Below are 27,697 nucleotides of genomic sequence, written 5' to 3' on the forward strand. Positions count from 1 at the left end.
AATTTATCTCTGGAAGAGTACAGTTTTCTAGATTTCTTTCTCTAATAAGCAACAGAAAATCCAGAACATTATGAAATATTCAAAATTTTCACAGCACAATATTTATAAGGATACTTGTGATATTTTATCACAATATTTGTGATAAACAACACAAAGTAGAAATTCAGACATGTTTTCTAGAAAATATTAAAATGCTCTCATGTATAGATACAATATAAAGAAACAATATTTCACAAATAATGTACTGCTTAGTAGTACATATATTCATTTTTTAAAGTCTGACGTGCATAAGTTAATCATGATAGCAATTTAATTTTAAATTCTTGGGCTTTTAGGAAAAATTTGGTTTTAAACTGCTTACCAACTGAAGTGGATGCACTGATTTCATTTCGGTAGTAGAAATCTCATAGGTACCATGGTCTTCCTCCAGAACTGTAGCTCGCCCCTTAAAATTAATATCTGGGTAGGCAAGCCAACTAAATAAGAAATTAAAGGAAGGTTAAGTATAATCAAAATATTTCATTCAATTTTGCTAGAACTCTCTAAGTTAAAGTAAAACTGAGCACAAAAAAGAAAAAAAAAACAGAAAACCTCCTCCACAGAATTACCCTAAACTAGTAAAATATATTTAAGGTGACATTTCCAGATTACCACATGAGTTAGCAAGTTATTAAGTTCTTACGTTCAAATACATTCTACCATATTTTTGAAGCACTAAACATTACCCTATTTAAATTTTCCAATACTATAAGGTGTGACATTAAAAGGTATATTCAAGTAGTACTGAAAAGCAAAATTATTACGTTTTCCTTTTCTTTTGAAAACTGAAGCAGTCAGAGGTGGAGATTTCACCAGAAACTTCTCATCATGACCTACATTTTGAGAATGAATATCAGTTCTATTGACTGCCTCGGGTATAGTATTTGAAATAAGATTCACAAAAGACACACCCAGTTTCCACCTAATCTGATAGTCACAGAATTCTCATAGATGGTCAACTACTGCATCTGTTAAAGAACTGTATAACCTATGATTTGAATGATGAAGAAAAGATATTCTTGAGGGACTCCAAAATTCTACCTAAACCATCATTTAAAAAGATAACAATAACAAATAAAAGAGATCAATCCATGGTGAACCAGGATTCAGAGATTTTGTGGTTCAAGTCATAACTTACTACATTAAGTCATAATTTAGACCCATAGTCCTAACAATAACTGCTAAACCAGAAAGGCGTGGTACCAAATCCATGCTTACTAGCTGACAGCCATTTTTTGTGGCATTTTTTTTTTAAATTTTTATTAGTGAAACGCCATGAGGTACAGTTGTAGACTTACAAATTTTTGTGCTTAGGTTTCAGTTATACAATGATTGAGTACCCATCCCTCCACCAGTGCCCATTCTCCACCTTCAATGCTCCCAGTATCCCTCCCACCCCCCACCTCCCCACCCTACCCTACGTCTGTGGCAGGGCATTCCCTCTTGTTCTTTCTCTCCTTTTGGGTGCTGTGGTTTGCAAAAGAGGCATTGAGTGGCAAGCATGTTTGGTCTATAGTCTACTTTCAGCAAGCATCTCTCATCCTGGGAGGATCCTCCCAACACCCTTTACTTGGTGCTCCCCTGTCTATCTGAGCTGCCTTCTCCCCCAGCATGTGCGGCTGGCCTCCAAGCCATGGAGTGAACCTCCTGGTACTTATCTCAGCTATTCTTGGGTGTTAGTCTCCCATTTTGTTACTTAATGTTCCCCAGATGAATGCAATCTTTATACATCTGTCCCTCTCTCTGATTCATTTCGCTTAGCATGATACTTTCCATGTAGTAGCACTTGTATGTAAATTTCATGAGTTCATCTTTTCTAACAGCTGCATAGTACTCCATTGTGTAGATGTACCAAAGTTTCTTTAACCAGTCATCTGATCTCGGGCACTCAGGTTTTTTCCAGATTTTGGCTACTATGAATAGTGCAGCAATGAACATAGAAGTGCAGATGTCAATTCAACTGTACATTTTTGCCTTTCCAGGATATATTCCCAGGAGTGGTATTGCTGATTCAAGTGGGAGCTCAATTTCTATTTTTTTGAGAATCGTCCATACTGTTTTCCAAAAGGGCTGAACCAGTCGGCATTCCCACCAGTAATGAAGGAGAGTCCCTTTCTCTCTACATCCACACCAGCACCGGTTGCTTTTGTTCTTTTGGATGTGGGCCAGTCTCTGTGGTGTGAGATGATAGCTCATTGTTGTTTTGATCTGCATCTCCCTGATGATTAGGGATGTAGAGCATTTTCTCATGTGCCTTTTAACCATTCAGATTTCTTCTTTGGGAAAGTTTCCATTCATCACCCCATTTTTTATGGGGTTAGATGTTTTCTTCTTGTAGAGTGCAATCAGTGCTTTGTATATCCTTGATGTCAACCCTTTATCAGATGAGTATTGGGTAAATTTCCTTTCCCATTCTGTAGATTGTCTTTGTATTCTGGTAACTGTATCTTTTGAGGGGCAGAAGCTTCTTAATTTAAGATAGTCCCATTTGTTTATCTCTGTTTCCACTTGGTTGGTCAGTGGAGTGTCATCTTTGAAGATACTGTTAGCTTCAATATCGTGGAGGGTTTTGCCGACCTTGTCTTCAATGTACCGTATGGATTTTGGCCTGATGTTGAGATCTTTAATCCATTTTGATCTGACTTTTGTGCATGGTGTTAGGTCGAGGTTTAAGCCCATTTTTTGCATGTATTGTCCAGTTATGCCAGCACCATTTGTTGAAGAGGCTTTCCTTGTTCCACTTTCTTGCTTCCTTATCAAAGATTAGATGTTCATACATTTGGGGTTGTGTGTACGGATATTTCACCCTGTTTCATGGGTCTGTGGCCCTGCCTTTATTCCAGTACCATGCTGTTTTAATTATTACCTCTTTGTAGTAGAGTTTGGGGTTGGGGAGGGTAATGCCTCCCCAAGTCTTTTTCCCAAGAATTGCTTTAGCTATTCATGGGCATTGTTTGTTCCATATGAATTTCAGGAGTGCTTCATCTACTTCTTTGAAGAATTTCATGGGTATCCTCATAGGGATCATGGTGAATCTGTATAATGCTTTTGGGAGTATTGCCATTTTGACGATGTTGATTCTTCCTATTCATGAGCAGGGGATATGTTTCCATTTCCTTGTGTCCTCTTTTATTTTATGGAGTAGCGTTTTGTAGTTTTCATTGTAGAGGTCCTTTACCTCTTTAGTTAGGCTGATTCCGAGGTATTTGATTTTCTGGGGCACAATTGTGAACAGGATTATATTTTTCATGTCACTTTCCTCTCTCTCATTATTTGTGTATAGGAAGGCCATGGATTTTTGGGCACTGATTTTATAGCCTGCTACTTTATTGTACAAAACTATTGTTTCTAGGAGTTTCTTGGTAGAGGATTTAGGATTCTGGAGATACAGTATCATACCATCTGTGAATAGTGAGGGCTTGATTTCTTCCTTTCCTATCTGGATGCCTTTAATGTCTTTTTCTTGCCTAATCGCTATTGCAAGTACTTCCAGCACTATGTTAAACAGAAATGGTGATAGTGGATATCCTTGTCTTGTCCCTGATCTTAGAGGAAAGGCCCTTAGTTTTTCCCCACTGAGGATAATGCTTGCCATGGGTTTGACTGACAGTCATATTAAAAACCATCTAATTTCCTCATTTATAATATGCCTGTGTTCTAGTTGCTTGGCAGAAGTACAGTACAAACAAAAAGACATGTTCCTGACATCTTTTCACCAACTATTTCTACTTAGGCATCTAGCAATGATTTGATCTCCAGAATTTTAGGTCAGGGTCATTTTTTAAATTTATCAATATCAAAAATTTATGAAAAGTCATCTGTCGAGATCTATATCTGTAAATTATATATCCTGTGGGTTATTTATTAAAGTTTTAATTGGTACCAATAGTAGGATCAATCTGTTTTGATCCTACTATAGGTTTGGGACATTTAGAAATATAAATGAAGTTATGAATGCCACCTGCTGAAATATGAAAACAAAAACTGTTAGTGGTCATCAATCACTGTAATAATGAGAAACTGATACATACACTCCCGACTTCACAGTGAGTAACATTGTCTTAGGAATATTTAGTTCCTCCAAATTGGGAACTGCTCGCTGTATGTAGATAGGACAACTTGTTGGGTCAGACTGTGGGCAAAGCTCTATCTCAGGAATGCTACAATCCTGGAAAAAAAATGAAAGAACACTGAAATCATCTAGAGATACACAGTTTAGTATTCACAACATCCTGCACATGTGGTTATAATAATTATCATTGTTTAGTTGATTTTTTTCACAAAGCAACAAAGGAAATATTGTTTCTTCTTAAGCATTTTTTAAAAATAAACTTCAAATTTCATTTTAAATTTAAAGTGGTAAGGAGTCGCACTGATAATATTTGATATTTCTAGTAATATTTACATATAATCAATGGTTAACAAATTATTAATGTTGCTATACTAATATTACTATAAAATATGACCCTAATTCTGTTTTGTTTTTTAAAGTCTTGTTCCAGTAAGCCAATGTTCAGATTATTAAACTAGTCTAGTGCCAAAAGTCTGTGAGCCTTCTTTCTTAGCAGCATAACAAAGTCATAGGGAGGAAGGAAGTTAAACGAAAGTTGATCTCATGGGGGACATTTCAAAATAAAGAAAAGAGAGGCACAACCCTTCAGTGTATTAACTAATTCACGCTGACAAAAAAAAACAGGAATTAAGGAAAGAGAAAAGGAAATCTGTTTTCCTACTTGTGAGATTCTGTTTATTTGCCTTAGTATACATTCATGAAGAAAGGCACCATATAAAATTCAACCCTACCCTCTTTTACATTGATTCTGTCACACATCCCGTCAAACTTTTCTCTAAAGTTTTATTCCTGTATGTTTTTCTTTCTCTTTTTTAAAAAGATAGGCACTATAATTTGCAGTACTGTTAATAACAGTGTTTCAGGCATACAATGGTCCAACTCCAGACCTATCATCAACTTCAGCGTTCCTCCACCAATGTCTTACAATCTTCTCCCAGCTATCACCCCAACCCCTTGGCAAATTTGTGTTGTTTTTTTTTTATTTGATGATTATAGTTTGTGTCATAGGTTTACAACAGGGTTAATATTTATGGTTCTTATGACAGAGTTACATTCCCCTTCCACAACCCACCACCAAAGTATCCAAGACAATATCTATATGTAAGATGCCTTCAATGCACCTCAATGTCCCCTGCATCTACTACACACTTACTTGGCACTCTCAGTTTTGAATCCAAGGTTAAGGATCTGCCATCATTTCAAACCTTCCATTTCCTTGTCTTGTTTCTCTATATACCACAGATGCCATGAGATGAGAAACCCAAATTCATGTATATTTCTTTTATGTCTTTTATCTATTACCTTTGGCAAAATCCTTTGGAAATAGATAAAAAGCATAAAAGACTTTTTATCTTTTGTAAGATAAATTAGAAAATTTATCTCATTTTATAAATTAAGGTATTTGAGCTTTAATTATGTGCTATATTACCAGTTAAGTACCAACTACTCTTTACAACTGGGCTCGTGAGAATACAACTTTCCCCATCACACTTCTTGACTCAAGACTCAAGCACATCAAGCTTGTTCTTCATTTGCCTTTCAAACATGCGGCAACAAACTAGCTCCCCACAACCCCTTTGTCACATGAGTGTCCATGATATAAACTCCCTGATAAACCTGTGTGTCTTAAATGTGTTTTCCCACCATACCAAAAGAAATCATTTTCTGTGTCCTTATTTTTTTACAATCTTTAAATTGTTGAACTCAAACTCATAAAAACCTCAACTTACTCAACTTAGAGAACCAAAACTAGGACCTTTCTTCCTTTCTCTGAAATTACAGATGTGTTTCTGTATGTACACACAACCAATCTCAGTGGTCATAAGAGCTGAGTCAAAGAACTCAAGATTCAAGATCCAGTGGCATGATTCTCATCCAGAGCACGAAAAAACTCAACGTGTTATGCATTGATGAAATACAGGAATGAAATGGCTGTAAGTGCGATTATTTGCCTAAAATATGTATTTTTATTACAATCATATCTGCAATTTTAAAACTGCAATTTTCTGAGTTGAGGGCAGGGGCTTGCCCACACCAGGTAGTGCTCAGGGCTTACTCCTGGTTCTATCCTCAGGGATCACTCCTGGCAGGGTTTGGGAGAACTTATGTGGTACCAGCGAACCTGGGCCAGCTGCAAGCAAGCTCATCACCCTAGCATCAGCTTTTGGATTTTTAAACTTTTCTCCAAATTGAGCTCTTGTTAGTCACTATTAACCATTCTTAATATGAAAACCAATAAAATTGTCATTTTATTTTCAGAAAGTACTAATAAAATGCAATAAAGCATAACAAAACATCCTCTAAAGTAAGAAAGTATGTTTCCTTCTTAAGTTTTATTTTAAAAACGGCTATAAATGCTCAAAAGAGCAACTATTCAATCCTTAAGTCTCTCTTGTTTGTTTGGATAGTGAAGTTCTAGCTACATTATTTAAAATACTGCCATATTAATGTCCCCCCAGGGATAGGAGGTGCCATAAAAGAATACATAACTTAGTGTCTCAAACACAAACAAGTTTCCTCTGCATTGTGTCATACAAACAATGTTTGGGTGGTGTACTTTAAAAGGGAAAAAGCTAAAAAGTATTTAAGTCTACTACCACATAGAAGGATATAGCATAACTGTAAAAGCAAACCGCTGACTAAATAATGTAAAACAAACAAAAAAGACAATATTTACGTTCTCAACTATCTTCACTGAAAGTCCAATTTTTTTCTCCAGTAAAATGAAAAGATTTTACTGATAATTTCCAGCTTCTACATGTTGACTACTCCCAGAAAAAAACACCATCTCTTTCAAGTACTGGATAATACTTCACAGATAGAAACCCATCAAACACTAGCTCTTGAAGGGCATTTATAATTACCTAGCAACCATAGTTTATTTAGAGAAAATTTGATCAGACTTCCTTCTAAAATTTTCTAGGTGCCAGAGCGTTTGCCTCACCTGTGTGAGGCCCCGAGTTCAGTCCCCAACCCCAGAAAAATTTTCTAGTCATGGTATATTTTACAAATGTATCTTGGTGAAATTTACAAGCTTAAACTTTAAAGCAATTAGTAGGAATGAAAATAAAGCTATATGAGACAAAAAAGAATAGAAATTATAAAGAAATTATAATTTTTTTGTGAAAAAAAACAAAGAAACAGTAGCAAGCCAGAGAGATAGTACTGTGGGTACCACATATAGTACCCAGATCTTCACCAGTAGCAATTCCTGAGCACAGAGTCAGTAGAAAGCCCTGAACACTATCAGGTCTGGTTCCAGAACAAGACAAAACAAAAACAGTAAGAAAAATCTATTTGTTCCACTTTATGTAGCAATCTCTCTCTTCTGGGTTCATAAGAGCACAAACTGTAAGAAAAATGTCATTCCCTTTAAAAATACTAACTGCATAGTAAAATAGTGATTCTTATTATTCATTTCTTTATTTGGGCTGGAGCGATAGCACAGTGGCTAAGGCATTTGCCTTGCAAATGGCCAACATGGCTGACCTGAGTTCGATTCCTCCACCCCTCTCGGAGAGCCAGGCAAACTACCGAGAGTATCTTGCCCACATGGCAAAGCCTGGTAAGCTCCCCGTGAGGTATTCAATATGCCAAACACAGCAACAACAAGTCTCACAATTTGTTGTGAGACATTACTGGTGCCCGCTGGAGCAAATCGATGAACAATGGGAGGACAGTGCTACAGTAACAATGCAGTTCTATTTCTTTGAGGAAAGAAAGCATTTTCTAATGGTGTGAGTTTAAACTGCACTTATTCCAGTCCACAATGATAGCCCCAGAGGACAAAGATGACCTTTGAGCAGCATCTACATTGCTGTTAAATGATCCTATCTTCTGTGGCAAAGAGGAGACTCTGTGAAAGTCTTATCTTCAGAAAACTTCAAAGTTTTGACTCCTCTTATTAGAGCAATTAAAACTAAGATGACAAAGCAAGACAGAATTGGCACAGGAATAGAAGAGGTGAATTTGGAATGGCAACCATCACCATGAAAATACAACTATCAAGAGGCAGAAGTTTGACAAGGTTGGGGAAAGGAAGCAGTGTGGGGCCCCATCTTTGTAAAACACTGATACCAATGCTATATGCTAATGCCTTCTCCACTCTCAAAGTTCAATAGCTCTATTTTCCTTCCTCACCAAAAGTTACTCAAGACATATGGGGATTGACACTACAACTTTTTTAAGACTCCAAGAACAAACAATAGGAGGAAAAATGCGTAACTATTCATTCTTGCAACATATTCCACGCAAATGGCAGATGTGAAAATACTCATTTATACGCTTGGCATAGTGAAGTTTTTTCTTTGACTTTGAGAGGGTGCAGGAGCTGCTGAAGGCAGTATCTTCATTCACTTTTCCCCACTTGGCCTGGCTTTATGCTGAATATTTACAAAGTGGGCAAAGAACCAACTAAATCTTGGAAGATCCCGCCTACGAATAAAAGCAATTTCTAGCAAATTAGCTAAATAAATGAGCACTTGAATGCTGTATGCTGAGCTTAATTGCTTGTGGTTTAATTTTTCAATGAAAATATTAGTTGCTATGCCTTGCTATGTTGTAGCTACTGTCTCTACAATACCATAAAATGGCCAACATTCACCTTTGTTACTGACAGCAGTGATCTCTCACAGTAGCCCCCTCACGTCTCCAATTCTTCTTGAATCCAGTTTATCCTCAAAGCTCCAAAAGGGTACCACCTCCTCCAGATGAGGTGACTCTTCACTGTCTCTCCTCAGCATGTCTCACACCAAAAGGTCATACACAAACGACTCAGCTATCTCTCCACAGTAGTCGAACTTACCTGAACTAATCCTGTCTCACTTGTATTTCTAGTCCTCCGTATCAGAGTAGTGTATACTGATGCAGATAAATATGTCAGACAGAGGTTCATAGCTCTGTGTAAAGTATTAATTCACACAGTATATGCAGATACCCCTTTAGGATAATGAGTTTTTTCTATCTGCAATCTTTAATTTTCCTGAATGCTATGTGAAATTTTCAAGTTCAGGAACATCAAGTAAAATGGTCATAATAGGGTCCACCCTCAATTTATACATTTTAGGCATCTAAATGAAATCTCTGTACCTTGAAAAAATATATATCCACAAATGTCATGAGCATTTCCATTAAACCATACTATTTTGCCTCTGAAGGAAATCTGAAGACTACACAGAAAATTATGTCCTCAACATCCCTCCTCTGAATGAGGATTTCTTCCACTAATTGCCTTTTTCTGTTCGTGACCCTCTTTGCCCAAGAAATTTTTACATGACCCTGGGCATAAAGGTATATAAAAAAGATAAGCAAATCACAACTATACTAACAATTATGAAATTTACTTCAAAAGATTTTTTAAGGTACAGTTTTTAAAAAATATGCAGTTACAATCCACTGCTTAGAAGTTAGGCGCTAAGGGGGGGGGGCGCTTGTTAACTTCTTCCACTCCCCTTTTCACCTGAGAAATGTAGGTGAGTGCTGGCAGAAACACCTCAAAGTCATTATATGGGGACTTTGAATTAGCTTTTGGTTGCTGCATGCTCAGCAATCTTTTACAGTTGCCAAAGTTTTCAAGATCCTCATATTCGGTTACCACTGAGGTTTACAAAGTGAGGCTCTAAACTACCATAGTATTTTCCTCAGAACGTTTTTTTTTTTATACTGGAAGACCTTGCTCATCTTTGTATTCAATATTTCTAAACACATACACACACACACACAAACCACACACACCACACACACATGTGGAGCTATACTAAGGAGTAATAACTTAGAAAAATTGTGTGTGTGTGTGTGTGTGTGTGTGTGTGTGTGTGTGTGTATGGATGTATACTCCTACTACTGTTAAAAGGAGGCTTGGTATCATGTACCATTTCGTGGGCTATATTATAGATAACATTCTAAATTATTGTCTGTTGCTCAGTATTTTGTATGTATATGGTCAAAAGAATATTCCCAATTTCATCACAAATTAATAAAATTAGCATAAATAATTAGCAACAAATTTTAAACATTGCTAGACCACACAATCCAATTTCATTATATAACAAACAACTAGAAATACAAAAAGAAAGTAACAATTCAGTTACCTTTAAGACACGCTTGATAGAACCCAAAACAAAGTTTTTTTGTGGATGCTTTCTGCTGTGAAGGATCCAGTCATGATTTAAAACTTTTTCCCCTTCTTCTAGCACACATTTTTGGCCTTGGAAATATGGTTTCTCATATAAAATCCAACTGAACAAATAAAAACCAATGATCAGTTATAATTAAATTTCTAAAAGTTAAGTCATATAATTCAAATGCTACTTAGTAATAGGCTAAGCATATATACATTGTTGAGACTGAACTATTTTTAATTTTTACTTTTAACATAATACTATTCTGAACTGAGGATAAATGCGCATTAAATACACCTAAGGATAGAAACGTATACAACTTGAGAATCTTAAATATAACACCACAACCTATACCTGTATTATGTATAATACACTTTATATTTGTGTACACAAATTATATATACTGAAAATAGTTCAAAAGTATTCTTCTATTGTAATTATTAGATACTGCAAAACAGAACATAAGTCCCATTTTATTAAAGGGAGACATACTACATCATACTATTTGTAACATGAATCCTGACCAGTGGGTAACCTATACACAATGACAAAGAAATTTTGACTCCAACATATTCATGCAACACAGAGTAACAAATGAGGGTTTTCTCTCATTTTTAGACCATACAAAGAATCCTTTACTTTTTAGCATGTCAGCTATACAAATGCCTTTAACTATGTGGCCTTCACATTCCTTAGCAGCCCACACATTTAAACGAGTCTCCAAAATTATGCCTCATTCACAATTGAAGCCTTCAACTCCACTTGCCAAATCTATCCTGCCAATGATGCAGTTATAGATTGGTATTGACTGCATATGCTTTATAAATTACGTCTTGCCACTAACTGGTTGCTTTAAGCACTAAAGCCCATCTATGTTTTCTTCTACAGAAAATAAAGAGAAAAATTAAGTTGTAAAACATTAAAATATTTTTTTATCATTGGTCCACATAAGGTATTTATTTATTTTTTAATTTTTTTAATGTATCACCATGAGGTACTTTCGTGCTTACATTTCAGTCGTATGACTGAGTACCCATTAAAACACTAAAATGTTTTAAACTGTCAAAAGTGAATAAAGAAAATGTGACAAACGGAAAATATAAAAAGCAAAAACAGAAAGGAAAAACTGGGCGGTGGGGGCAGGGGAAATTAGAGAATTTTAGTGATTACTTACCAACCCCTTACAACTTTAATCAGTATCCCATTTGGAAAGACCCATGATGTAGCATCAGGAATATTGCAATAGATCTCTTGCTTATATTTACTTCCATGGACATCATAGATAATTATCTGCAACATAGAAGCAAACACAATGACTAATAAATATTTCTTTCACCAATATCCTAGAATACACTGTACCACTGTCCTCCCATTGCTCATCAATTTGCTCAAGCGGGCACCAGTAATGTCTCCATTGTGAGACTTGTTGTTACTGTTTTTGGAATATGGAATACATCACGGGTAGCTTGCCAGGCTTTGCTGTGCGGGCGAGATACTCTCAGTAGGTAGCTTGCCAGGCTCTCCAAGAGGGGCAGAAAAATCAAATCCAGTTCAACGCGTGCACAAGGCAAATGGCCTACCCATTGTGCTATTGCTCTAACCCAATGTCCTAGAATACAGAAGTAAAATATCCTATGGTTAAAAATGTTGTTTCACTAATAAAAATTGTTTTAAAAAATGTTGTATTACTATAGATGCTAAATAATTGAGCAAAATAATTCTTTTATAATTAACAAAAATAAAATAAAATATAAATTTAAAAAAAGTGTTCAAGTTTTCCAAGTAATGTAACCTCATGTTTGCTATTTTATCTTTATCTACCTAAGTAATGTTTGCTTACCTTTCCAGGTCTTGGGTTACACTTCAGAGTTTGTTTGTCAACATTCTAAAATAATACAAGTGAAAGGAGTAAGTCTTCAGAAACATCAATGGAACAATAGTTTTTCTTAGTCATAAATCCAATTTATCACATACCTATACACTTAATGACCACTGTGTTCAAACTGCTTCTCTAGGTACTACAGGGAATTCAAAGGTAAATATAAGGAAATATAATGTATTGTCTCTGCCCTTGAGAATCATTTACTTAGAAGGAGAAAGAAATAATCACATTTGGTTCTTCTGAGTGGGAGACAAAATTTAACCCATAAGTCAAAGAAAACATAAGGGAAATGGTTCCAGCAAGGTGGTGAGGTGATAGAACAGTGAGGTTGACAGAAATTTTTGATGAAATGGTATTGAGAAGACCTTACATAATAAAATTGTTTGTTTGTTTTCTAAATGTGACCTTCTGGGTTGGGGGAAGTGGAGAAAAAAATTTCCCAAAATTTTTCTTGAGAAAAATTTTGAGATAAATAAATGATGACAAGAATCACAGGGTATGTAATCAGAGCATATGAAGTCACAGACATATGGGAACTTGTTTTTACAGAGTGGAAAGATCCCAGCTGCTTCGGCAGGCAGTGGAACCATTCAGGAAATATTTCTTAAATTCCAACATTTCTTTCAAATGGCTTTGCCTTGCAAGCTATAGTTAGTAGGCAAGTATTAAGGTAAAAAAAATGAAACAAAAAAGACAGGAATCAGAGTGATAGTGAAGTGGGTAGGGTGCTTGCCTTGCATACAACCAATCCGGGGTCAATCCCTGGCACCCCTAGAGTTCCCTGAGCCCACCAGGAGTGATCCCCGAGTGCAGAGCCAAGGAGTAAGCCCTGAACACAATTGACTGTGGACTGAAAACAAAAGCAAATAATAATTTTTTAAAAACCAAATAACTACCTGATTTAAGATTATTAAAGAAAGCTCCATAATCTTAGGAATGACAGAAAAGTCCTACATCAATGAAGATTCTGCATTAGTCATGTATAAGAAATTGTTAAAGAAAATCAATCCTGATTTCAAAATACTTTCTGGTTATAAAAAGAAAAAAACACTGTATGAGTTGTTTCCATTTTAAGTCTTAGAAACTTTAAATTTTTCACAATGTAAGAATACAACTAAAACACGATGAGTTATTATATAGTTCAAACAAAGAACAGGATAATCTCTGATAGTCTTATAATCTTTGCCTAATTTCAAAACACTGATTTCTTAATAAATTATTAGATGATTCCCTGGCCCAAATCACATCATAGTTACAATATAATCAAAGAAACATACCTCTGTGTACAAGCTTAATCTTTCTGAGCTGTCTTGAGCATGGAAATATTTTGAGACCGGTTCTTGAAAATTCCCACTATACTTGGCTCCTTTTTCAGAAGAATGGATTTTAGAAGCTTGCAAATACTGATGATAAACACTCTTTAAAGAAGAATGAAGTTTAGAAGTAAGGTCAGATTTTTGTGGAAATGAGGACTTTTCCGGACACAGACCAATTTGTAAGTTGGAGGTAGTAGGTTCGCTGGACACGACATGTTTATTCTTAGAAATGTCAGTCTTTTCCTGGTCATCTTCGGGGTAAAATATGATGGAAGAATTTGGTTGCTTGAAAGAAATGGGTTCTTTTCTTCCAGCCCTCAGACTCCCTATGTGCATTGATTCTTCTTGCTCTTCATCCCTATCCTCTTCCTCCTCATTTTCCTCCACCTCCTGTTGGACATCTTCATCAAAATTCATTTTTAGACGCTCTGATACTGACTGGAGAAGTGACAAGACAGAAGAGGGCTGGGTTGCACTTTCTCTTGACTTCGTAGAGCCATGATGACCAGGTGAGACCTCACTGGAGAGAATGTCCTCCTGAGAACTATCATCCTCATAAATGGGGGACAAAGATAAGGGATAAATTTTGTACCTTTTAGCCTCCACTGTTAAGAACATTTCTGAATTATCACTATCTAGCACCTCATATAATTTAGTATCTCTTTCAAAATGATGTACAAGATCAGTCCTACTTTCAGACCGTTCACATGCAAGAACATGCTTGCTGTTGGTGGATGTACTAGGAAACATATGCGACTGTGTTCTTACTTCAGCAGCAGGATACATATCTTCCTCTTGAAGAGGTTCATCATACAATATAGTAAAGGAAGAGTTTTCTTGTTCATCTTGAGAAATAAAGGCTAAGCTTGATTCTTCTTTCTCACTGCCACAATCTAGAAATCTTACATCATCATCCACTGCCATAGAGGACATTCTTTCCAATCTCCCCCTCCTGGTATTTTCACGTCGAAAAGCTGGCCGGGCTGGGCAGCCTTCATAATCCTTACCTACTGAAGGTGATTCATATCCCCTGAAATATGAAGCCAGTCTACTCTCACATGCTATCAAACCTTCCTTAACTGCAGTAGACTCTTCATCCTTTATTTCTCCAACCATCCCATCAGCATATTTTTGAGATGTGTTTTCTTTTTCAAATAGGGAAGGCATGCCCTCTGCTTGTGTAATAGGCATTTCTTGTGTTGGTCCATATGTTTTCTCTAAGGTAACCACTTCAGGGCACACTTCTTGTTTTCTAACGATCTCATCAGACTGTTCAGTGTATGTTCTTTCCACTTCTGTCCCTGAAGGCACAGACATTATTCCTCCCACCATCTCTTCTGCCTCCCTAAGGCATGTTTTTTCCTCTGCTAAAGAGGCAGATGTTGCCTTATTGTGTGCTTTGTTACCTTCTAATACAAAGGGCGGCACCATTTCTGTTTTCTGAATAAGCCCTTCAGATTCCTTTTGGTAAGTGTTTTCCATTTCCAACATAGGTCCTTCCATCTGTCCACTGATTCCCTCAGCATATTTTTGGTAGATATTTGCCACATCCAATGTAACAGGAATCACATCAATTTTCTCTGTATCCCCTTCAGCATCCTTTTGGTAAATATTTCCCATTTCTAATGTAAAGGGTATGACTTCAGATATTTTGGACATCCTAACCTCAGTCTCTTTTTGGTAGATATTCTCCATTTCTGACATAACTGATGACACCACAGTCTTGCCAACATCCCCTTCAGCATGCTTTTGATAAATATTTCCAATTTCTAATGAAACTGGTACTATTTCAATCATTCCAGTAATTTCTTCATCTTTTTGGAAGGCTTTTTTTACTTCTGACATAACAGGTATCACATCCACTTTGCCAATATTCCCTTCACTATCCCTCATCATACAAGTGTCTTCCATTCCTAAAATGACAGGTAACCCCTGAGTTTTTTCAATATACCTCTCCGCTTCTGTTTGATAGATTTCTCCCATTTTAAAAATATTATCTGTTGACTCCATTTTTGTGATATTCAATTCAGCATCATTTTTATATGTTCTTTCCATTTCTAACCTAGGAGAGACTGCTTCATATTTTTTAATGTTCAACTCAGCATCCTTTTTGTTTTCTTTTCCCATTTCTAACATTGAAGGTATAAATTCAATTTTACCTAAATTTACTTCAGTATCTTTTTTGTGTACTTTCCCTACTTCTGATATTACAAGGGGTGCACTTTTACTATTGTGTCCTAGCACATTTTTTTCAGCTATACATACAAGACTATCAGAAAAACTGCTTTTGGATGTCCCGGGCACATGAAGGTCGTCGTTCACAAATGCAGGCAACTGGAAATTTAAAACAAGTGCTCTTACATCCTCTGCCCCCATTTGGTGAATATCCTCACACTCTGTTTCCATTTTCTTTTTACAGTCCTCATTGGCAAACGCAGGTGTTTTTACCTTATCATCAAATCTGTTATGGAGCATGTCCTCAGCTAGTAAAACAGTATCTGATTCCTGCAAATGTTTACTACCACACTGTCCAGCTCCATTTGCAGAAAATGGGGATTTCTGATACAGAACAATTTCTCTTCCTTTAATTGGCTCTGTGTCTCTAGCTAAGTTACTTACAGAGAAAAATCTTCTTAATACCTTATTTTCACTAATTTCACATTTGCTTTGATTTACTTCCTGTTCTGACACCAGGAAGTCCCTTACTATATCATGTGGCTTAATCCCATCACTTTTCAGAATTTTTGAAGTATTATCTTCAAGGTCTGCCTCCAAGGTAGCCTCAACAGCTTCACTTGTCAATTTTTCTTGGGCAGAAGAAATAATACCACTGACTAATTCTCTAGCTTGAACTTCTAACAAACAAGACACACTCATCCTATCAGAATCAGTAAGATTCTTCTCACCAACTGTAGGTGAAACACTGGTTTTTTCTTCCCCTTTGACTTCTAGCATGATTTCCAGACCCTCTTCTTCCAAGTACTCTGTTGGCTGGGTCCCTGTCAGCAATGTTTCTGATGGGATTTTCTCAGGGACATCTTCCTTCATGGCACCTGGATTCATTATGCTGCCTGCTGCTAAATTCTCTTGGCAGGTACCAACTGTTAGTCTGGATTTCAGTTCTTGCTTGACAGAACTGAAAATCCCACCAGTCAGTGTATTGGCCTTCTTATGTAAAATACTTTTGGCGCCCAAAACTTGGTCACCTGCTGTCCTCCCTGTTTCTAGGTGCTCAGTAGATGCTTCAGAACACTGCTGGCATGAGCTGTTAACTGACACTGGGGTCTCAGTAACTGCTCCATCATTCTCTGCTCCTGTGGGGCTGCCAAAATGGGCAGCAGTTGGGAAATCATGAGATACCTTCTCAGGATGATTCTCCAAACAGTCCTGAAATGGGGTCATTTTAGCCCCTGTTGGGACAGACGAGTCAAATTCCAAGCAAGTGTTATTAGGTTTTGGAAGACTGGTTAAGGAGGTGCCTGCATGTGAGACACTGACGGTAATTTGTCCAGATTCAAAATTATCTGGTGAATTAAGTGAACTAACTTCTTCTGAGTTACTAACAGAAGACAGGCTATCATTGCTACCACTTAGGAAATGAGTGTTTTCGTTCTCCCTCCGAAATAAGGTTTTCTTTCCTGATGCTAGCAAAGAAGGGGTATTACAAAAACTTGAATCCTCTGATGCAGAAGCAGTTTTTCCCAAACTGGTATCAGAAACTAGAAAAGAGGAATTAACCTTTGGGCTGTCAGTTTCTTGGAACTCTGGTGAACTATTATCTAAGTTGAGTTCTGCTGTTTCTGAAAAACCAGAAATCCGTCTTGTCCCACAAATATCTGATGATTGACAATTAGCACATGCGTTGGTTTCATAATCCTGCGTCATCTGCTTGGTGACTTGTTCATCATGAACAAGAGGTAATATCTCAGATATGGTACTTTTGAGAAAAATAGGAGTATGATCCGAGGCTTCTACTTCTATTTCCTGTACACTTTGACATTTGGAAGCAGAAGAAACCTGAAACGGGCAATCCTGTTTAGGGCCAATATCTGAATACTTCTCTTTAATCTCCTTAGGATCCATCATTTGAAGATTTTTGTCCTTTTCAACCTCTGGGGAAGTGAATTCTGATAAAACAGACGTTGCTTGCATATTTACAATGTCTACTGTAGAAAAAATTTGATCCTGAAAAATGTCTCTGGGCTCTAATTGAGAAACAGAGATCTTAGAATGTGTTTTAGCTTTTCTTCTTGCAGAGGATGATTCAGCAGGCACACTATTCTGACAATCAATTTCAACTTCTGATGAAATGTTAGCAATGTTATCATTTTTCATTTCCACAGAAAGAGAATCAGATTTCTCTACAGCTTGCTTCTTTAAATTTGCTTGACTACAGTCTTGAGCTAAGATGGAACTGCTGTCCTCAGACTGATCTTTAAACTCAAATTCCAAATCTTTAGTTAAGGAGTTACTGTCTTCAGGATCCAGTGGAACCTGGCATTTTTCCCGATGAGGAAGGACTTCTTTAGATCCAAGTATTGCAGATGAATGATCCTGGTGAAGGCAAGCAGAAGGACTCTTCGAGTCTTCATCCTCAACATAACTCACCTCATCTTTGTGGCGTCTTGACACATCTTGACACTCAGTGGGCTGACCGGTAATGACCACAATGTTGACATTCCCACTTTCAGTGAGTTCAGAAGACCCCTCCTGCTTTGAAACAGAATTACCCACATTGCTCAGCATGTCAATTCCAGAGATAAAGGTAGGAGATGAAGCATTGAGATCTGAGTTTTTACCCCCAAGAGTAAGAGATGTTTTAGCATCAGGTAACACTTTGGCTTGCTTAGCATCCTCAGAGTCAGCAAGAGGTAAATAAGTAGGATTTCTATCAAGTTCAAAATTCATTTCAGGTGCTGTTTTATTTTCTAAGCAACCTTTGGGTGCTGAGTCACTAATGTATTTTACACCATCAGGGTCCTTCTGATTTATTCTAATACATTGAGGTATCTCCATCTCACTACGTGACTTGGAATGAAGCTCTTTGGCTTCTGTTGCAAGCAAATGGTCTTTGGATAATGGCTCCATTTCATCTTCTGGCACCTTTACAAGATTTGTGGGTTCACCAACTGAAATGGTTTCAGTTTCTTGCCCAATTTCTCTGATCCCCAAATTTTTTTGTGAGTCTTGGGCAGACAGCCTATTTCCTTCATTTACAAGTAATGTGTCTGTCACAACATGTCTCTGAAGAGCAATGGTGCTGGTGTGACTGGCAGCCTGCTTTGATGAGTTATCTACTGTTTGCTTGTCAGAACATTTACTCTGTGGCACCTGGAGCTCTTCATGCCTAACTGATTTATTTGGAGCTGGCAAATCAGCGGTTTCCTGTTTGGTAGTGTAACTTCCATCAGATTTATTACAAGAGAAATCTGAAATAGCAGGGTTCTCCAGCTCAATAGGCTCTTGTCTTTGTACTAATGTCTCATCACTCACCACAAAACTATTTTCTATTACCGTAGTTTCTGTGGTAGTTGCTACCTTCTGAAAGTCTGAACTATAAGCATCTATGCTATTGTTACTTCCGGGACACAATGGCGAACAGACCAGACCGCTTTTAGTCTCTGAAACAGGTACACAACTTAAATAGGACTGTGAGTCAGATTCTCCAACAGCAGAGTTGGAGTGAGTCAAAGAATAAAGGTGTGATTTGCTCCTTTCAGGTTCTCCAGGATCATTTTTAGTTAAAATATCCTTAGCAGCAGCAGTATTTGGCAGCTCTGGATTGTCTGTCAGATGGCTCTTTGTGTTGCGATTTATTTTGCAACAACCAGAATCATCTAATGGGCCTCCTAACAAATGTTCTTTCATAGACACATCTTTGTTGGCCGATGACAACAATGGAATCATTCCACTCTCAGCCTCACTTCCAGGACCAGTATGTGTACTTGTATTAGAGTCAGAGCTTTCATCATCTCTGCCCAAGGGATTCACAGGTTCCAACACAGTCTGTTGTTTCATATATTTTCTAACGTGCCTGGGGCCATGATACGTTGCATACGTTACTGAAGGTTTCTCAAATTTGCCATCCACTTGTCTGTAAAAAAAGAAGCAGCACATAGAAGACCAGAAAATGTAATTAGTAACGCTGAATAGAATTCCAGAAATTCTGCTGAAGGAAATTCCAGAAATTTCTCAGACACTCTTAATATGTACTAAGTTGGGAGGAGACCTTGGAATGTTTTAAAACTACCTTTATTTAAAGTAATAATATAATAATAATAATAAAGGTTTGACATGCTACACATTAGAATCAGGATAGCATAGACATCTGAGATACTCAGAACTGTGGGTTCCCTCTTACCTGATTATGAACGTGTCTCCAACTGTTGTTTAGTAAAGAGAACAGGGGGAGAACTGAACCTAGACTCAGTTGTAGTTCTAATCTCAGAGGAGGGCTTGGCTGGAAATTACACTGCCTTTATGGCTCATACTGGAATCATAAAAATACAGACACATTGCTGATTTCTCTACCACATCAGAGCACTGTAGTGAGCCTCCTTATATTTGTAGATGCAAATTTCAACAGCAGCTTTTAACACATAGGTGGGGACTTAGGAAAGATGTCTGGTTCTCAGAAAACACTCAATATATACTTGCTAACTCAATAGAGGCAAATGCCTCAAATAATCTACTGTATTATGTTCTTAAATATCCATTTAGCACAATGTGAAACTACATGAGTAACTGAAGAAATCAAAAAGGGATTCTACAGAGGTAAATGGGCTGGAGCGATAGCACAGCAGGTAGGGTGTTTGCCTTGCATGCAGCCAACATGGCCGAGCCAAGTTCAATTCCTCTGCTCCTCTCGGAGAGCCTGGCAAGCTACTGAGAGTATCTCGCCTGCAAGGCAAAGCCTGGCAAGCTACCTGTGACGTATTCGATATGCCAAATACAGTAACAAGTCTCACAATGTTGCTGGGCCTGCTCGAGCAAACCAATGAACAACAGGAGGATAGTGACAGTGACAGAGGTAAATATTCAACCCTGGAATAAAATTCCCAAGGTTCTCAGCATTAAACTTCGTTTGGGCAATCTACATTTGGGAGTTCTCACCAAGTCAAGGTGCCTTGTAGCTCTTTACACATATACCATTCTCCCCTTTAATTGCAGCCTCAGAGAGAAACTCTAAAGTCCTCCAAGACTTAGTACACAAATTCTCTCTCATGTAAAAATTTACCCCTGCACCAGTAAATTCGACGGCTAATTTCTGCTTTGTGGATACAAAGGATACTAGGCATAATATCTGCCATACGGAACTATAAAGGTCTATTCAATAATTCTCCCTACTAGCCTGATAGGAAGGCACCATGTCTTAGCAGTCCCAGATAATATTTGCCAAGTGGTATATACTGAATAACTTCTGTAAACGATTAAGTAAAAAAGATAAGTGATTTACTTCAAACTTAATTAATTCTTTAAAAAGGCAAACTGTTTCGCAATGTATTTCAAATTATATTTCCGTCCAATATTATTTTATTTACTTTTTAAATTTTGGTTTGGGGCCATGTTCAGGGCTTACTCATGCTTCTGTGCACAGGGATCTGATGTGCAAGGGAGACCTTATGCAGTGACGGGGACTAAACTCTGGATAGCTGCAAGTTCCTTACTCTCTGTACTATTTCTACAGCTCCAAAATATTTTTTTTCAATGTATTCGTATGCCAAACAGAGTAACAACAAGTCTCACAATGGAGACGTTACTGGGTCCGCTTGAGCAACTCAATGAACAACAGGAGGACAGTGCTGTTTCTTTCTGTTCTATTTAGATTTTTAAGCCACAATGGCATTGCTCAGGGATCATTTCTGGCGTGAGTAGGGGACCTTATGTGGTGCTTGGGATTAAACCTGGATAGGCCACAAAACAAGCACTTGATTTGCTGTACTATCTGTCCAATGCTTCAATTTTATTTTTATAGGAATCATACCCAGCAGTGTTTGGCCCACTGGTAAAGGACTCATGGTTCAGTGCTCAAGTTATAAGAGTTGCTCTCAGTGGCAATCTGAAGGTTATATGGTGCCAAGGATTCAACTCAGGACCCCACACATGCTACGCATGTATTCTTATCACTTGAGACATACCCCTGGCTTGAAGGGTCTTAAATTCTGAATTTGTTATATCTCAATCTGGCTATAAACATGTACATATGTGTGTAAGCATAATTTTTCGAATAAAACATGTAATGATATAGTCACTTCCTGTGAATAACTTGAAAATTCAGTTATCAGTATTCTAATACCTAAAATCATATATTTTATGTAAAATTTTACAGATATAACATTAATACTATGTTTATCTAAATGATAACTGAAGTAAACATCCACTGATATATATATAATCCCCATTAGCTGTTCCCCTTGAATATTTCTTGAACTTCAGTTGCAGTGATTTAATTAAATCTATATACTTGCTGGTCTTTAAAAATCTTACCAAACTTCTACAGTTAAAAAGTTGCCTTAGTTAGAGTCATTTATTTTCACTAACAGAGCAGCAAAAAGAGATGTACAGAGAAAAGCTTTGCCTTGCAAAAGTAGTTTTATCTGTTGCATAAAATGTAGGCTAAATCAAAGACTAATGAAACAAAAGGCAACTCAGCTATGAAAACATGCAAGAGATGAAAATTGCGTATCTACATACCAGTTAGTGCTAAATGTTGAAATCCCATTAAAATAAATTATTTGAAGAATACAAGAGCCTTTCAAAAATTAACTTTCAGGGTATATGCAGATCCAAAAGTCTGAATACATGATAAAAAGTTTTTTGCTTGGTTAATTTTACTAGTAAAACTTTAACGTTTTATGTTTAAACCTTAAATATATAGACCACAATGCTTTCCCCAAAAAAGATCACCAAAGTAATTTTGAAGAAATTAAATACACAAAAAATGTATACCTTGTTTACAGAAATAGGACATAAGAGATGAGGATCAAATCATAGTTGTATTAAAGTATAGTAAATGTAGATCCTCTAAGTTTACCATAATCTCCCTGAAGAGATTTTCCTAAAGAGACGTCAAGTCACTTTATCCTACATCAATCCATCAATGCAACTTTTGATCTTAAAGAACTTGTAATAAAATAGACCACAAAGGAAAATCCAGTAAATTTCATCTCACTGTAAATAATGCTTTCTGATAGTTTTTGAGTCCTTGGGGTGAATACACTGTTTTAGGGCTATCTACATACAATCAATGAAAACAAATTGATTTATTTAAACAAGTTTAAGTTTCTAACTAGATAATCTCCAGCACCTTGGGTAGAAATGTTAAATGCTTAAAACTAATATATGCTTTCTTTACACTAAACAACTACATAAATCATGTTCAAAGCACTGAACATCAAAGTTTCAAACAGAGCTTCATGTAGTATAATTAGTGTTTTCAGGACTGATGAGCAACCCTCCTACTTTTTAAAAGATTAGTCACACCAATACAGTCAATTTTCTACATGATTCTTTAACAATGCAGTTGAGTCACTGTAGTTTAAAAGTAATAATAACATAAAACGGTCCTACTGTCCTTTAAGGTTTTCTTAGTAAAGAAAATGTGAGCACAGGATTAGAGTGATAGTACAGTGGAGAGGACATTTGCCTCGCATGTTGCTAACCAAGGTTTGATCCTTGGCATCCCATATGGTCCCCGAGCACCACCAGGAGTAACCCTGAACATCACCAGATGTGGCCCCAAAACCAAGAAAATGGAAACACAGAGCTTTAAAACTAAACCAAAGATAAAAAGTTAAAGTGAAACATTTACACCTCATAAGCTGAATAGAAAAAAAGGTAGTATTAATTTTATGCTTTAAACAAGTGTACAAAGGATCTAGAACTTATCTGTTTGTAGCCAAAGGTATGTGTTGCAAACAAAGTAGTAATAAAGAAGTAAAATGCCTAGAAAATTCAAATACTTTTAAAAAGTCATACACTACTCAAAATCTAAAGCTGTTATATATATACATACATATATATATATATATATATATATATATATATATATACCCACAACATAGCTACCTATCATGTAAAAGCTTATTTCAAACCTCCAAATACTCACATGGTGTACTCTATATGGGGTAAATCAAATACCTGATAAGACAAAGGTCAACTGAAGATACATCATTCTTCAAAGCACATTCTATTCTGTGGCTTAAAAAAAAATAGCCTGAGAGAAAAAGTATCTAATACAATCTTAAGAAACAATGATAGGGCTTTTATATCATGGTTTGGTTTATCTTCAAATTACACACTTAGGGTATTTTCTCTTCTAAACTAGGAGTATTCAATTCTTCTCTATTAAAAAGAAACGTAGAAATGTTGATTTAATATCAGAAGAAAACTTAAAGAAGTTTCTCATAAGGGTTTTGAATGTATTAAAAATATACTCATAGAAGCTTTTTTTCAATCATAGAAGCTTTTCAAAGTTTCAATTCAACAAGTAGCTACCACTATAGTTGTACCAAAAGCAATCTAAGAAATATTATCTAAGGACCAGCGAGATAGTAGGGAAGGAAAGGCTCTCACCTTGCATGCTGCTGACCCCAATTCTATCCCAGGCACCATATGTGATCTCCTAAGCCCTGCCAGAAATGATCCAGGCACACAGAGCCAGAAATACATGAGTACCACATGGCCCAACAACAAAAATTTATCAAAAGGTTTTCTTAAAGGCTCTATGAATATTAAAAACAAAATATCCATAATCAACTACATATAAAAAGGATTACAAAGCTGTTTATTTGTTTTTGGTTTTGGGATCATATCCAAAGGTGCTTGGGAGCTACTCCCAGCCTGATTCTCAGGTAACTTCAGAGCCAAGAATCAAACCCCAATGATCACACGTGTAAGACAAACACTCTCCACATCTCTGACACTTTGAATAGCACAGTTTTAGACAATCTTGTATTACAGATGTTACAGAATTTAACCATTGCTCTGCTGTTATAGATTTGTTTCTAATCCTATTTTCCTATGAATGTTCCAGGAGCCAGGGAGATAGTATAGGGCTTAAGGTTCATGCTTTGTGTGCAACCAAACCCTGGTTGAATCCTCACACTACAGGTGCCCTGCTGAATACCTGAATGTGGCCCTGATGCTCTGGTTGGCTATGACAGTTCCCAGACCACCAAAGCATGGCTTGGGATTTCCCGCAAATTAACAGTAATAATGTTTCAAGAAAACGCATATCTTTAGAAATAAAACACAAGCTATTTCAATATTTTAAGGCCTACTGACCTAAGATCAAATAACACTTTCCACTCCTAAGATCAATCACCAGCCCTACCAACTCTGATATCATAGGATATTATAATTTTTCATCACTTTTCAATAAGTTATTTTAGTTTTCATTTTCCTGACTGTTGGTGATTATAAACCATTTTCCTACTTATCTGTTAAGTTTATGCGTCTTTTTAAAAATAATTTATTCACCAATTATTTTCCCATTTTGCCTTCGTGTGCTAACTTGATTAAAAGGATTTTTTGACATTTCTGCACATAACTTTCTCATCTGACAATTTAATTTCTCATTGCTTAGTAATGGTAAAATGGTAATTCGTTTTCTCATTCTCTTTCCTCATACCTCCTGTTGCCATCATGCTTGGAAAATTGTTTCTAAGCAAAAGAAAAATATACTTCAGTTATTTTAGTTTAAATCACTTTCTGCTCTAAAATTTAATAAAAAATTAGATAAGTATCAAGTCTTATTGTTTCAAAATTGTTATCCAATCTCCCTAACTCTTCCATTCTATTAGAATATAAAATACGATCACACACAGGGTTTCAGATCACAAATATAGGTTTCATTTTTAGACTCTCAATCCTATGTCAGTTGAAGGTCTAGCCAACACTACAGATGGCACTGTTTCAGTAGCTGTAGCTATATTAGTGCACCTTAACTTTTCATAAGGCCTTCACCAGCAAACCCTCATTATATGGGTCTCAGTTCTCACAACTGTAAGATGAATCTGTGCCTATACCAGAAACTTGCCTTGAGGAAAACTTGCCTTGAAAGCACATAGGGGAAGACAATTTGAAACTACAAAGAACTACAAACTTCTAAATTATAATCTGTATCTGACTATCATATTATTGATGACCTCTTAAAAATAATCCAGAATTCAATTTAAAATTTAAAGAATTCTTATCAGTTATGAAGGAAGGCATTTTTGCTACATAGATGTCTACTACAAACATTATTATAAACATGTTGGGGCACTAGATAATATTCCTTCTAGCTGATGAGTCAATGGAAAACAAGTAGTTTATACTAATTAAAAACAGAGGAAAAAGAGGTGGTTAAGTAAAAGATTTCTGCTCTTGAAGAAATGTAAAGGGTTTAAAAGGTTAGTTTTACAAATTAAATTCCATTCTTTTTGTAACCATTAATTGAATTCCCCACAAACAGTAAGAGTATGAATATACCCTTTTGAATCAATTTTCTTCCGAAAACGCTGCTATAAAACTACCTGCCTAATACAGAAAGAATTCAGACAATAGACAACACTACCATCTTTGTCTTAAATTAGAGATAAGTCTTATAACACTTTCTACCACACACCGAATAGCTCAAAAGGTCAGAAATGTTGGCAAAACCATGCGACTTTTTACCAACCAGCAGGAACATTACAAGAGTCCTTTTCTAGTCCCCCAATTAACAGACTAATCTAAAAATGGAAATATTTTTGCTAATTTTTAACTTACTCTAGCAAATCACAGATGTCCTGTTCACTGTCCTGTGTTGTATCCAAAGAAAAGGTATCTGAGAGTTCAGCTGAGTTGGACTCCCTTTCTGTTGGAAGTGCCTGAGTTTCCAAGGAGATGCTGAAAATCTCGCTCTTCCTTTCGGTCCCTTCCTCTGGACAATCACTGGGATTTCGTAGATCTTTCTCACTTTTGTCAGGATCATCTTTAAAAGAAGACTGCCTGGCTTCACCAGGGGATGACTTTCCTGAAATATTGAATAAGTTACCAAGAAACTGGAAAAAGCTTTCTTTTGGCTGCCGCTCACTTTCTCCTGTTTTGGTATCCGCAGAGGAACTGGAAAGGTCATTTGGCTTTTTGGACTCTTCCTGTGTGATTAGCTTCTCAGCCTGGTTCCTTCCATCCTCACTTTGGGGGCTCTTTAAAAACAAAGAATAATAAGGGTCATTTAAAAAGTGGGTTGAGTGATAGCCTACTATTTATACAAGTTTCACCAGCAGCTAAAGATGCTAAAACCAAAAATTTAGTAGCCAAGGCTAAAGGTTTCTGTGCCCCTGCGCAGGTTCCCGCATCACGAAGGGCAGAGTCAGCACTACTGCAGCCAAACTGTAGAGTCACAAGGCTCAGATGAGAACACACAGTAGGAGTAAATAGTCCAGACTGGATAGAGGTGAGATGGGAAGCAGTGACACAGGGAATGCTTCCTAGAGAGGCCTAAAATGTTCTGTGAAGCTTGTGCATCTCCCATCCCTCCCTGCTAGTCTCCCCGCCTTTCTCCATTCTCCTCATCTGCCTCAGATCAACTCCTAGCCCAGCTCTGTCTCAGTGAGGTTTCAGCATCTAAGGAATTTAATGACTGGAGATTAGGTACCACAAGAAGTAAATAGAATGTGAGAGAAGAAAAGAACAGATACGTTACTGGGCCCGCTCGAGCAAATCGATGAACAATGGGAGGACAGTGACAGTGACTGACTGACAATATAAAGTCGTCATAACTAAGATCTAACGGAAAATAATCTTAAAACATTTGGTACATTAGATGAACTGCACCTATACAGACATCATTTTGGAACTGTTCACCTGTGAAGTTCCAGAGAGAGAGAGAGAGAGAGAGAGAGAGAGACAGGAGAAAGGAGAGAGAGGAGAGAGCACAGTACCAAGACTCATCAATTCAGAGATAGCACTATAGTACTGTCCTCCCATTCATCAATTTGCATGAGCGGGCACCAGTAATGTCTCACAACAAATTGTGAGACATTTTGTTACTGTTTTTGGCATATCGAACATGTCATGGGTACCTTGCCAGGCTTGGCCGTGCAGGTGAGATACTCTGGGTAGCTTGCCGGACTCTCCAAGAGTGGTGGAGGAATCAAACCCGGGTCGGCCATGTTGGCTGTGTGCAAGGCAAATGCCCTACCTGCTGTGCTATCTCTTCAGCCCAATTCAGAGGTAAAACTCATAATGAACCCTTCACAGTATCATAGGAAGTCCTAATGTGTGAATTTACGGGCATGGT

At 37.0% G+C, this 27,697-nt stretch overlaps 1 protein-coding gene across 1 annotated transcript in view; it reads right to left on the reverse strand.

Annotated features, from left to right (window-relative positions):
* The window catches only part of CRYBG3 (crystallin beta-gamma domain containing 3), a 134,292-nt gene that overhangs the window by 57,632 nt on the left and 48,963 nt on the right, over positions 1 to 27,697 (reverse strand). The window contains exons 3-9 of the mRNA XM_056138592.1: positions 26,182 to 26,600; positions 13,390 to 19,522; positions 12,071 to 12,115; positions 11,405 to 11,520; positions 10,201 to 10,348; positions 4,071 to 4,207; positions 362 to 476 (exon numbers count right to left, since the gene is read on the reverse strand). Of these exons, the coding sequence (XP_055994567.1) occupies positions 362 to 476; positions 4,071 to 4,207; positions 10,201 to 10,348; positions 11,405 to 11,520; positions 12,071 to 12,115; positions 13,390 to 19,522; positions 26,182 to 26,600 (7,113 nt within the window). The remainder of the gene's footprint in view (positions 1 to 361; positions 477 to 4,070; positions 4,208 to 10,200; positions 10,349 to 11,404; positions 11,521 to 12,070; positions 12,116 to 13,389; positions 19,523 to 26,181; positions 26,601 to 27,697) is intronic.

The sequence above is a fragment of the Sorex fumeus genome, unplaced genomic scaffold (genome assembly GCF_029834395.1).
Source record: "Sorex fumeus unplaced genomic scaffold, SorFum_2.1 ptg000129l, whole genome shotgun sequence".
Classification (NCBI taxonomy): Eukaryota; Metazoa; Chordata; class Mammalia; order Eulipotyphla; family Soricidae; genus Sorex; species Sorex fumeus.